The 13575-nt window shown below is 36.1% G+C and overlaps 1 protein-coding gene across 28 annotated transcripts in view; it reads left to right on the top strand.

Annotated features, from left to right (window-relative positions):
- Positions 1–13575, top strand: part of ces2b (carboxylesterase 2b) — a 52388-nt gene that overhangs the window by 9512 nt on the left and 29301 nt on the right. For 19 of the 28 annotated variants that reach the window (XM_049474674.1, XM_049474686.1, XM_049474684.1 and 16 more), the window contains exons 9-36: positions 1268–1345; positions 1757–1904; positions 1990–2139; positions 2217–2289; positions 2712–2872; positions 3625–3802; positions 3910–4045; positions 4216–4349; positions 4818–4971; positions 5107–5211; positions 5350–5451; positions 6651–6794; positions 6917–6994; positions 7114–7261; positions 7376–7519; positions 8461–8533; positions 8645–8805; positions 10154–10343; positions 10545–10683; positions 11093–11226; positions 11435–11588; positions 11703–11807; positions 11943–12044; positions 12142–12285; positions 12444–12521; positions 12628–12775; positions 12862–13011; positions 13150–13222. In XM_049474674.1, coding sequence (XP_049330631.1) covers positions 1268–1345; positions 1757–1904; positions 1990–2139; positions 2217–2289; positions 2712–2872; positions 3625–3802; positions 3910–4045; positions 4216–4349; positions 4818–4971; positions 5107–5211; positions 5350–5451; positions 6651–6794; positions 6917–6994; positions 7114–7261; positions 7376–7519; positions 8461–8533; positions 8645–8805; positions 10154–10343; positions 10545–10683; positions 11093–11226; positions 11435–11588; positions 11703–11807; positions 11943–12044; positions 12142–12285; positions 12444–12521; positions 12628–12775; positions 12862–13011; positions 13150–13222 — 3584 coding nt within the window. The remainder of the gene's footprint in view (positions 1–1267; positions 1346–1756; positions 1905–1989; positions 2140–2216; positions 2290–2711; positions 2873–3624; positions 3803–3909; positions 4046–4215; positions 4350–4817; positions 4972–5106; positions 5212–5349; positions 5452–6650; positions 6795–6916; positions 6995–7113; positions 7262–7375; positions 7520–8460; positions 8534–8644; positions 8806–10153; positions 10344–10544; positions 10684–11092; positions 11227–11434; positions 11589–11702; positions 11808–11942; positions 12045–12141; positions 12286–12443; positions 12522–12627; positions 12776–12861; positions 13012–13149; positions 13223–13575) is intronic. The other 9 variants (XM_049474676.1, XM_049474689.1, XM_049474671.1 and 6 more) reach the window with 9 other exon arrangements.

Raw genomic sequence — 13575 nt, 5'->3', positions numbered from 1 at the left:
TCTATACTCCATATTCCCAACTTTGCAGGAACAGTTTAAAGATGGCCCCTACCTGTTCAAGGCTGGATGAGTTTCATGGATGAGCAATACGCTTCCGGAAGGATGGTCAAAAATTCCCATAAACACACCTTCCTAGAAGAGTTGAAGCTGTTATAATTTGTTAGGGGTGGGCCGACATCAGACTAAACCCCATGGAATTAGAATGGGATGTCACTTAATTTCTTATGCTTGTGAATGCAGGCGAGCAAATATTTTTGGCAATACACACACACACATATGAATTGGGGCTGTTAACGTTAGAGCAGTAACATATGCAATTAATTTGTAATCAGTAATGCATTATTATCATTTTTACCGAAAATTAATTATGCTACCAAGTTTGACCCCAACTTCCGGCGTAGTCTTCCCCTCCCACGCTAAACACGTTTTTTTACTGGCTGAATGACTGAAAAGCTTCAATACTGTCCAGTTATCTGCAGTTATGGTCTTGAGATCTCGGTTGAGTCTCGGTTCGGACTTCCAGCCCCGACCCAGATAGTGAGCTTTGAGGCAGGAGAAACTTGAAGCCCATAGTTCATGTTAGTTCATACATGAAGCACTAATGCAGCACCAAAGCTCATTTATGTTGTTACTTACAGAATTAAAATGAATAAAAGAAAGGAGCTCTGTCCAGGCTGGTACAACCCAACACACACTCTGATTCTCAGTGTAGCTACACACTTGGCTTAATGTATTCACATTACTGAATACTGGTTGTTAAACACTTTTCATGAGATTTTTTATTCTCAGCAAATTAAGTTCTAATTCAGAAACCCAAGCTGAGATGTTGACAATAAAGTAAAAAAGTTTCCTCTATCCAGTTTTTCATGCAATCTTTATTCCAGCGCCCCATGTTGGCTTCATCTCCCCTCAAGCATAAAAGTATATACTAGTCATTTTATTGACACCACTTATATAAATATAATTGCATTTTCATTCTTTTATGTACATTTAAATATCCACTATAAAAACTTGCATCTTAGGTAGAACAAGTACGATCAGTGCAGTTAATCACAGACTTTTGTCGTGATTAATCTGATAACATTTTTCACCAACGTTTTATGCTAACAGAGGCTGCATGGCTTTGTGCCTAGTTTTATGCACTTGTTAATAATGATGTGGCTGAAATAGCTGAAATCTACTAAACACAAGGGTTTTCTCTTTATTTAATGACTCTGTGTAGAGTTCATGCACTGAAAGACAACCACAAAAAAACTTTTTCCCACAGTTCCTTGCTCCACCTGACTGGGTTGATGGAATGGAACGAGAGAAAGTCCTGTCACTGATGGCTGCCATTTTTCCTACCGTAAGTAAAGACTATGATGTGCATAGAAGCACAAATACAGAGTATGTAGTCAGGTCTGTAAGTGCAGTTTTAGTTATTCAACTATTTGTTACTCAAATAGATTATAATGTAGGAAGCAGTTAATGTCTGACAGAGTATTAGACATTTTTACTGTAATAATTTATGTGTTGTGGCGGAAGGAAGTTTCTGGTTTGGTCATCTTATTGGCAAAGGTAAAGATATATACATATAAACACATGAGTTATGACACACAATTACTTTTAAATCTGTACAAATGAAGGGACTATGGAAAATGGCTGTGATTCCTAAATCAATTTACAAAAATTGCCACTGTCCAAATTTCAAACACCCATTGAGGTCTGTGTGTATAGAAATAATAACGTGTCCATTCATTTCATGTATTTCCTACAGTTTGGAGACAAATCAATTCATGAAGCTTTGCTGAATGAGTATGTGGGCACCACAAATGATCTGATTAAAATTCGAGATGGTTTTAGAGAGATGTATGGAGACATTATGTTTAATATTCCTGCACGCATAACAGCACAACACCACAAAGGTACAAATTAATTCAAGTGGTACATATGCGTGTAGTACCTACATTAACTGGTTGTTAATAATAACATTTGTTTACAAATGATTAGATTCTGGCGCTCCAGTGTACTTGTATGAGTTCCAGCATACTTTCACTGAACTGAAGAAGAAGAGACCCAGCTTTACTGGGAGTGACCATGCAGATGAGCTTCATTTTGTGTTTGGTAACTGCTTTGTAAATGGACGCATGAAAATTCTTGGTAAGTATGTCTGTAAAAAAAAAAAAAAAAATCAGTTTGGTTTAAACTAGCTTTACTTAAACCTCTCTTTCTGTCAGGTCAGTTCACAGAGAAAGAGAATGAACTGTGTAGAACCATGATGGCCTACTGGGGGAACTTTGCTCGCACTGGGTGAGTACTTAAACTGTGTGTCAGGCTGTAAATGAAAATAAATCATGGCAGTACAGAGGTCTGTGAATTAGACAAACGTCACTTTGTTGTGAAGGTAAAGCTTCTTACTGAAGGAAATGACATTGTATGGTTTGCTCTAATACCATGACTGTAACTGAACTGAATATAAAGAGGCTAACTAGCTGATTAACAGTTCATGACATTGTGAATCTTTTAGAAATTATTTAGGACTGATGGAAGTCATCAGAACCAGATGAGAGGTGTTGGTGTGCTTGACGGCTAAGGAAACTCTTCATACAGAGCACTGCTTCATTAAGGCTTTAAATAAATGTCACAAGATGACCCACTTTTCCCACAGTAGAGTAAACATCATGTGGACCTATTAACACTGTAATTTTCTCTCTGTGTGTGACTGAGTGTAGATCTCCAAATGGACCGGGTCTGACACCATGGCCTGAGCATGGAGCTGATGCTGAGTATCTGGCCATTGGGCTGCAGCAGAAACCCGCCAAGAACCTGAAGGAAAAACACTATACTTTCATAACCGAGACTCTTCCACGCCTGATAAGAGAGAAAAAGGATGGTACGTCATGTGGTGCATACTAATTTGTTAAAAAGAAGTGGGTTAATTCAAGTTCCTCAGACAATTGCATGTTTTGTTCAGTTGTTCAGTGCATCACCAAATACACATGTATACTTGTTTTAAATGACAAATGATTAATTTCTTTGCTAAAAGACACTGGGCCTCATTAACCAAAATCACTAATATTTGTTTTAAAGAAAAGTATTAATACAAAATCAAATTCATGAAGTGTTTAAAACACAGCGTTTGTTCACAGCTATGATCCTATAACTGTGGATACCATTATCCATATAAACTGAGCAAATAAGAAATCATTGGTGTGTGTGTGTGAGTGTGTGTGTGTTTAGTCTATCCTTTATGTTGCATTTAATGAACTGGGCATATACAATATTTTATTCACTTTGTATTATTAAATACAATTATTTTGATGGCCAGCAAAACAGGATACTATTTGGCATCTCTGTAAGAGATTATATGTTCAAAATATATTACTTTTTATTTCCAAAACATTTGAAGGAAATATTTTACTTAAAAATTTGTACTAAAAATAATGATAATTTAGAATGTAATTGTTGTATGAAAACTCACAATAAGACAAGACAAAGATTATGGAGATAAGTTGGTTTGAAATGACCTAACTGTTATTTTTTACGCTTTTTTTTCTGATGAATTGTATTAATCTGTTCTTAATTTTCAGTTTTTAGTGTCGGTGGTCTTGTGTATTAAGTAACTCTTTCATGCTTGTTTGACAGGACCTGTTGTTCAGACTAAACTAGGGGCTCTGAAAGGTGAGTATTTGACGGCTAAAGGGAAGGACACGGTCGTCCACAGCTACATGGGTGTACCTTTTGCAAAGCCTTTAAGACTCGCCCCACCACAGCCTGCAGAAGCATGGGCAGGAGTGAGAGAAGCCACACAGCACCCCAACATGTAAGAATACACCATCAAATCAGGATGCACCTACCTTTTCAGCCATTTTTATGTTAGAAAAATTACAAATTTAAAACCATTTCTCTGTCTGCTGCTGTTTATTCCAGATGCATTCAAAATAGACCACTTCTAATAAACCTTTTTCAAGGTTTTTCCAACATAAAAATTCCAGAAGCGTCGGAGGACTGCCTCTATCTTAACGTCTACACTCCTGCTAAACCTGGTGAAGATGCTAAATTACCTGTAAGTGTTTAGACACTTTTAATTGAGCCTTATCATCCAGTATGAGTCATCTGTTTATAAAATAAAAAAAATTTAGACAGTGTAGTAACACAACTTTGCAAAATAGTTTTTATCTTGTCTATATAAATCTGTGTAATATAGGAACCTTTTTATTTGCGGCGTAAAAACAGGTCATGGTGTGGATACATGGTGGAGCGTTAACTATAGGTGGAACCTTCATGCAGGACGGAGGTGTTTTATCAGCCTATCAGAATGTTGTTGTGGTTGTAATCCAGTACAGGCTTGGGATACTTGGATTTTTCAGGTACAAAACACAAATGCAGAAGTATACATTACACTGGTGAATTTCTAGCAAACTGCTAACATATTTTTGTATGTTTCTATATAGCCTGGAATGGGCCTGTCATGATCAAAGTCAAGTCAAAGTCAAAGTGGTTTTTATTGTCATTTATGATAACTTTATAATATTTATTTATGATAACTATATAACCAATAAATAATATATAGGGAAATAAACCTCAATCATTTTTGCTGAGCTCAAGATTGCACATTATGTCCAAATAATTGTAATGTATTTAGGATATAAAAAAAAAAAAAACAATTTGTGGGAATTCTTAAGTCATAAAATCATTGTAAATGATATTGTTTACTGCAAATATTTCTGGGGCAATATATCATCCAAAAAAGGTCATTATGACAGGCCCAGCCCTGTACATTAATGCATTTTCCAGATTTTAAGTCATGCAACAGATCTCTTTCTCTCTCTCTTTAGCACAGGGGATGAACACTCTCCAGGAAACTATGGTCTCCTGGATCAGGTGGCTGCTCTTCAGTGGGTGCAGGAGAACATCCACAGCTTTGGAGGAGATCCTGGATCCGTCACCATCTTGGGAGAATCTGCTGGAGGGTTCAGTGTGTCTCTGCAGGTACGCATATAAAATCTAAAATCTCTTTTGCTTCTAAAGTCAGAAAACAAAGTGACTAGAAGCAAAACATATGCTAGTTCTCCAGATTTCTATTTTTGTAGAAATGTTTAACATTTTCGCTATCTTTATAAACAGATTCTGTCGCCACTGTCTGCTGGTCTCTTCCGATATGCCATAGCTGAAAGTGGGACTGCTACAATGGATTCAGTCTTGGCTGATGATCCTTTACCAACAGCTCAGGTGCAGAACACTCTCTTTGTTTACTGTTCTCATACTATATTCTGACTGTAAAACATAGAATGACTGTTTATTGTAATGTATACGTATGTTTCATAATACTAATCATTTGTATTTGAATTTAAACTTCTCTCTTTTCAGCATTTAGCCAATCTCTCCAGCTGTGACATCTCCAGCTCAAAGACAATGGTTGATTGTGTTATGAATATGTCAGAGGAGGAGCTTCTGAGGAATGCTGAAAAGGTGTGTTTTTTTTTTGTTTCTAAGTAGAGTAGAATGAATTCCATCAGTACTTACTTTTTTTAACATACTTATCATACTGATTGGGAATAAATACAGTATTACATATATCAAACAATTTCATGGATATATATTTAAATAATTCACAGGCATTTTTAGTTCTATATTGATACCAATGTTTGGCTAGAATTAAGCAAGCACAAAAGACCACACTCTATTTTCTTTACTTGTGTTACTTAACTGAAAACTATAGTTCTATATGTCTATACTAGATTATCACAACAACAATGTTCTTTTACAACAGTGGTGCCAAACATAGGCCCAAAAAGGTTCTAATTTGGCCCGCCATGTACATTTACAATTCCTGTTCTTAACAGTGTTGAATTATGTATTTTAATCACTTAACAAGAAGTCCACTTACCCTAAGCTGCATGACCTGGGAGACAGTATCATTCCAATATTTTATTTAAGCTGGCTGTAGGACGACAGAGAATCAAACTTGGAGGGACATAACTTCTCTATAAAGTGACTTCTGATTCAGTAAAATATAGCAGGAATTATTCCAGTACAGTCCTAGGAAAAAAAATTACCATTCTATACCTAGAATGGAACAATCGTCTGTCACTGTGGCAGTACCTCTTTAGGGTACAGATATGAACTTTTACTTTAGAAACAAATGTGAGCCCTGACTGTGAAAGATTCTTGAATGGTCCGCTCAATATAAGTTATTAATATTTAAATTCACAATTAAGCAAAAGGGCTTTTTATTTAATACTGTGATTTAGGACCTGTAAGCATGTTAGACCTTTACAGACTGAAACATCAGCAGATGCTAAATTTGCCAATAGCGTAACTCTGCATTACGGCATTGCAGCCTTTAGCCAATATCAGGCCCCACTAGGCAGCAGAGAAACAGTTAACTTGCTCTTATAGCCTTCAACACTGAGGCCAGACAATTTATCACCAATTTACCAAGTAAGTAATCTCTTAATTGTGAATTTGAGTGATGTCAACTTACACAGTGTATGATTTTAATACAACATTTTACACACCTTATCAAACTAGTTTTGCTTGTGATGACACCGTTTATCACATATATTCAGATAGCTCTACATAATATAATTTCTCATAATAAAGATAAATATAATCATATTGATCTCCTCTTGTTAAAAATAATTGTATGTTTTTGTTTGTTGTTTCAGGCGGAACTAATTTCTGTCAAAGTGGCAGTAGATGGACAGTTTCTCCCTAAACCTGTTTATGAAATTCTTCAGAATCAGCAGTTCCACAAAGTGCCATTTATTACCGGTATCAATGATGATGAGGGGGGCTTTTCACTCTTACATGTAAGTGAAAGGATAAACACATGGGACACTGCAGAGAAATATATTTTTATTGAAGAAAAAGCAAAAAAAAAAAAAAAATGTAGCAAAATGCTTAAATAAATAATATTGAAATGTTCCCACAGTTTCGTTTACGTCCAGGGTGGACTGAGGGGGTAGATCGAGAGCAGGCACTAGCAGTAATGCCTTTCATGAATCCTCAGGTATGTGATCTTGCTGTTCTGATAATGGTTTTCATATATATACAGATTATGCATAACTAAACAACTAGAGCTGAATATGTAAGTATATTTTTAATTTTTATTTTGTGTATCTCCTTCAGCTCAGTGACAGACAGGTTCGTGAAGCAGTGCTGAATGAGTATGTGGGCAGCACGGATGATCCAATCAAAGTCCGAGATGGCGTTAGAGAGATGTATGGGGACCTCATGTTCAATATTCCTGCACGCAAAACGGCGAAATACCACAAAGGTTAAAACCCTTTTACTATTCTATAAGTGGATCTAAATTTCATTTTAAACATGTTAATGTTCATTCAATTTTGATGATGCTATTTATCATGAAAAACGTTTTTTTTATGATTAGATTCTGGAGCTCCAGTGTACTTGTACGAGTTCCAGCATACTTTGAGTTTGTTCAAGAAGATGAGGCCCAGTTTTGTTGGGTGTGACCATGGAGATGAACTTACTTTTGTTTTTGGGACCTGCTTTACAAACATCGATCTTCCAGGTAAGATAAAAATAGTTGTATCCTACTTATATATTAAAAAAACAAGTAATCAAAACGACCCAAAAATGTATAATTAGTGGTGCCAGCCAGTAAAAAAATTTATCAAGTTAATCACAATATCCCACTTTTTCTTCTTCTTAAGCTTTAATTAGTGGATATTCAACGTTTATACATATAAACAGATAATTAATTAATGTAGGAGATGAAACAAATGAACAAGAGCTGCAGCTGTGTGTGTGTGGTTAGTGCCATGTGGTGTTTGTTTTAAAGATGTGGGTCAATGTTGTTTGCTCAGACAAACATTTAGACCATGTTTTGTTCAGCAGATAAATATATTGTTTTACTTTCAAAAGATTAATATCCATTTTAGGGGGCTAATGTTTGCCCAGCCAATAAACTTGCACTGCTTTTGAAAGCCCTGTTAAAGATGTATTGCTTATTTCAGTCTGGATCATTGCTTTGCTACAAAGTCCACTTGCCACTGAGTTTCAGATCACAGTCAGCTGTGAATTGCACTTAGTAGGTAGCAGGTTTATTGCTTCAGTAAAACTTTTTGTCATGTAAGAATGAACAAGAGCTGCAGCTGTGTGTGTGTGTGTGTGTGTGAGAGTTAAGGATAGTTAATAAATGAGTTAGTATGTGTTAGTAATGAGATTTAATCCATATTTCAGCATAAATTAAATGCATTCTACTTTCTGAAGGTGAATAATGGGAGGAAATTGGGTCCAAACGTGATAAAGTGATAAATTGGGTTGACACATTAAACACATAAAAGCTTTAGCCCACTGACAGCGCTGCTTATGATATATAGGTAACTTGGCATCGTTGTCATTTTCAGTTCCATTGTATTAATTTTAGTTCAGAGTATCTTTATTAACAGAATCTTAGCATGTTACAGGATAGCAAAACCTTGTATGAATATAAACCCCTTTCTCCCACAGTTCAGTTCACAGAGGGAGAGAATGAACTATGTAGAACCTTAATGTCATACTGGGGGAACTTCGCTCGCACTGGGTGAGTAAAAATTCTGTGGTCTCCGGACAACTGTCACTCTTACTCTCTAACTGTGAAAATAAAGCCAGAAGAATAGTTTTACTTGGTTTACTCAGTTTTCTCTGTGTGTAGATCTCCAAATGGACCAGGCCTAACACCATGGCCTGAGCATGGAGCTGATGCTGAGTATCTGGCCATTGGACTGGAGCAGAAACCTGCCAAGAACCTGAAAGGAAAACACTATACTTTTATAACCGAGACCCTTCCACGCCTGATAATAGAGAAAAAGGATGGTTAGTGCCATGTGGTGTATATCGTTTGTTTTGGAGATGTGGGTCAATGTCGTTTGCTCAGACAAACATTTGGACCATGTTTTGTTTAGCAGATGATATATTTTCATAGTTTTACTGTCAAAATATTAATATCCATTTTAGGGGGCTAATGTTTGCACAGCCAATCAACTTGCACTGCTTTTAAAAGCACTGTTAATGATGCATTGCTTATTTCATTCTGGATCATTGCTTTGCTACAAAGTCTACTTGCCACTGAGTTTCAGATCACAGTCAGCGGTGAATTGCACTTAGTAGGTAGCAGGGTTATTGCTTCAGTAAAACTATTTGTTATTTGTATACCTATGATATTTTTTTTAAGCCTATATGTTTATGGTTAACCATAGCTTTCACTGTGTGTTCAAACATGAGTGAGACCGGTCCTTTGATATTGGTCAAGGCTGTTTTTGAGTCATTTCTGTGGAGTTGAAGAAAATTAGAACGTCCAGCTGTTCCTGAGAAGATTGACAGTTAGGAGATACTGTTTCTGAGTGTGGTTCGTGAGATTCCCCAAAGTACAGTTATCATCTGTATTTGGTAAATTGAATGATTGAGCAAGTGTGAAATTACATTTTCACTGAGTGGCCAGTAAGTATATTTTTCTTCAATAAAATCATCATTTATGTCTGTATTTTGTATTTACTCTGAATATATTTGCCATGTTCAGTTTTTTTTATTATAAAACAAAGGTTTCATTACGTGACAGATATAAAACATATGGGAACACTTTATTTGAAGGGTACCTACATAAGGGTTTTATAACACATTCATTAAAGCAATGCTTTAATATTTATAAATAGCTTATGTCAGCACTTGTAACATGACATAAGACATTTTATGATATAATTCACATAACATTCAGGTGTGTAAAATAGCATATTTAAATTTATATTAAATGTCTGAAACTAACTATATCTATATAACTATATCACCAGGAGACGATTGCTTGCCTGTTAAGAAGCATGTTTTTTAGCTTCATGTGGGAATTTGATGCCCAAAAAACAAAAGTGATGAACCATACATTTTTTATTTGGCTTCATTTATAACACTGATATGAAACATAATTCATAGAATGTAGAGTTTATCAGACAAATTTAGAGGTCCATTATTCAGTAGTTAAGGGTGTGTTATCCCTATGTAAGTCTGTATGTAGGTGCAGTTTTTCCAAAAATGTATGAATGAACCAAAAAAATCGTAATTAGTGTAAATCAGATTTTTTTTAATGATGTAAATATCATGGAATCATTTCTAGTAGGAAAATTGTGCAGACCATTAATGTATATCACTTGTAAACTACATTGCTTGTTTACAGGACCTGTTGTTCAGACTAAACTAGGGGCTCTAAAAGGGGAGTATTTGATGGTTAAAGGGAAGGACACAGTCGTCCACAGCTACCTGGGTGTACCGTTTGCAAAGCCACCATTGGGCCCTTTGAGACTCGCCCCACCACAGCCTGCAGAAGCCTGGGCAGGAGTCAGAGACGCCACACAGCAGCCCAACATGTAAGATTACATTGTCAAATTCAAAATTACATGTTTACCTAAAGCAAGTACAGGTATATGTGCAAACACTTCTTATTTAGGTCAGGGAATTAGCCTTAGCAAGAGCAGATTACACATCACAACTTATACAGGCTCTTATAACCATGTAATAAATGCACACAATCGCTTAAATATTTAATCTTCCTTCTTTATTAATTTCAGCTGCATTCAGAGCAAACCTCTGCTTGTTCAACTTTTACAAATGTTTGCTGTAAACATGGACATTCCTGAGATCTCGGAGGACTGCCTATACCTCAACGTTTACACACCTGCTAAACCTGGTGAAGATACCAAATTACCTGTAAGTATTTATTAAAAACATCTGGAAGACATTATGTAAAAAAGAGAGGGACAACTTGCAATTATCTTAGTTTAAGAACATTTATTTTACAAAAGTAATGGGACAGGAACTAGTATTTTGCCCATTATTACCATGTCCAATGGAAGCTAAAGGACACTGCACTGAGCCAGCATCACATCAGTTCTAGGCAGATGTTGCTGTTCTCTGTGCATGGTAATGCCTTCTACAGTGTATTCCCAGCACACACGTGACACTAGTGGATTGAGGAACGTTAATGCTTTTACAACTGTGGAAATGGAATGTCCCATCAATGTGACCCCCTCTATCAGTGATTGATGATTTAATATCAAGTATATGTGTGTGTGAAAGAGCTGTTATTTATTTTTATTTATTATTATTTATCCAACAGGTCATGGTGTGGATCCATGGTGGAGCATTTACCATAGGCTCAGCCTCCATGCAGGACGGAAGTGTTTTAGCAGCCTATCAGAATGTTGTTGTGGTGGTAATCCAGTACAGGCTTGGGGTACTCGGATTTTTCAGGTAATTAACACAAATACAGTAAAAAAAAGCATATGTTATAATTTGAAGCATACCAAGAGTAAGAAATAGAAAAAGAAATGCATTGGAGTTACAGTATTGTAAAATCAGAGCCTTTTTTCTCTACATGAATTAATTAATTTTCATATGCACAGTAATCAGACTCTGTTAGGTTTAGGTTCTCAGTTATTTGATGGATCTCTCTCTTTAGCACAGGGGATGAACACTCTCCAGGAAATTATGGTCTCCTGGACCAGGTGGCTGCACTTCAGTGGGTGCAGGAGAACATTTACAGCTTTGGAGGAGATCCTGGAAAAGTCACCATCTTTGGAGAATCTGCTGGAGGAGTCAGTGTGTCTCTACAGGTACAAATATTTTTTTGTGTAAATATTCCATATGCATTAAAATGAAATATTGCTCTTTGGATTTGTTAATCGTAATATTTCTGCCATTCTAAAAATTAAACTCTCTTTAAACAGATTCTGTCACCACTGTCTGCTGGTCTCTTCCACTCTGCTGTAGCACAGAGTGGCAGTTCGGCAGTAGATGCAATCTGGGCTTCCGACCCTTTACCAACAACTCAGGTACAGAATGTCTGCTGTTGACTGTCCTTTTACTGTTCTGCCATCAAGTGATGTTTTCTAAATCTATTCATTATAATGGCTGATTTATATATATATAGCTCATTATTGGTGTCTAATAAATATCTCTCTCCTCAGCATTTAGCTAATATATCCGGATGTGACATCTCCAGCTCGAAGACGATGGTGGATTGTGTTATGAAGTTGTCAAAGGAGGAGCTTTTGAGGAATGCGGAAGCTGTGAGCTTTTCTCTTTTCTATGTACAGTAAAATTAATTCAGTGGGGATTTAAGGAATGTCTTGTTGTACATAGTTAAGAAACTTTTTTTTCCTTCAGGAGGGACTTGTCTCAGTCCAAGTAGCAAAAGATGGACGATTTCTTCCTAAATCGATAAAAGAACTTCTTCAAAACAAGCAGTTTCACAAGGTGCCACTTATGACTGGTCTGACTGATGATGAGGGTGGCTTTGGACTTATTGATGTAAGTGAAAGTTTGCTCTGTTTAGGATCATTTAATTGAGATAATTCACTTAATATGGATTTACATTTTTATGTCATGCTATGTCAGTGTGACCACTAAATAAGAGTGTGAGCATATACAGTATTTAGTATAATGTAAAATAATTACTGTTCCCACAGTTTCTTTTACCTCAGGGAGAGTGGATGGATGGAGTAGACCGAGAGCAAGTTATGGCATTTATGCCTTTCTTTTGTACAGTAAGTGTAAACTAATTATATATATATATATATATATATATATATATATATATATATATATATATATATATACATAATTTCGTGCATGTGCATTTTTTTTGTTCAGTCCAATGACAGATCGGTTCACGAGGCACTGCTGAATGAGTATGTGGGTCCCAGAGATGATCGGATTAAAATCCGGGATGCTTTAAGAGAGATATATGGAGATGTTATATTTAATATTCCAGTGCGCCGAATGGCAAAACACCAGAAAGGTAAAACTCAAGGTGTTATTTTAGAGGGATCAATAATATTTACATTTGAATGATGTTAAAATTGGTTTACGTAATTTATGCAATAGATTCTGGAGCACCAGTGTACATATATGAGTTCCAGCATACTTTGACTGATATCAAGAATAAAAGACCCAGCTTTGTTGGCACTGACCATGGAGATGAGCTTCATTTTGTTTTTGGCTCCTGCTTTGCAAACGCACACATTAAGATACCAAGTAAGTGAAATTGAAGACCTCAAACTGAACTCCAGAATATGTGACTACCTAATCACTGACATGATTTTCATTTTCCCCAAAATACAGAAAAAAACTAACCCTTCTTTCTTTCTCTTTCTCTCTTTCACTCTGTGTCAGGTCAGTTCACAGAGAAAGAGAATGAACTGTGTAGAACCGTAATGGCCTACTGGGGGAACTTTGCTCGCACTGGGTGAGTAAACACCCTGTGGGTCATGCTGTACGTAAAAAGAAACCAGAGGTCTGTGAATTAAACCAACATCAATCTGTATTTCTCTAAATAGGAAGATAAAAAGGTCACTGAAAGGAAAGGAAAGCTAGAAAAAAGAAAAAGAAAGCTAGAGCTGAATTGAACTTAATATGTACAGATTATCTGTACAATTTTTAAACACAGCTGCTACACAACGTCTTTTGAGTGATTGTATAGAGGAGCCATGCTTGTAATAAAGATTTTATCTTTTTCTAGTAAATGCTGGTTCACACAGAGAAAGTTATTTTACCACTATTTAAAGTTCAACATTTTAGAATGCACAGTATGTTGTGAGA

Source organism: Astyanax mexicanus, chromosome 2, assembly GCF_023375975.1.
Source record: "Astyanax mexicanus isolate ESR-SI-001 chromosome 2, AstMex3_surface, whole genome shotgun sequence".
In the NCBI taxonomy this organism is placed as follows: domain Eukaryota; kingdom Metazoa; phylum Chordata; class Actinopteri; order Characiformes; family Acestrorhamphidae; genus Astyanax; species Astyanax mexicanus.
The sequence above is the reverse complement of the archived record's forward strand: the minus strand, read 5'-3'. Positions and strand labels throughout refer to the sequence as shown.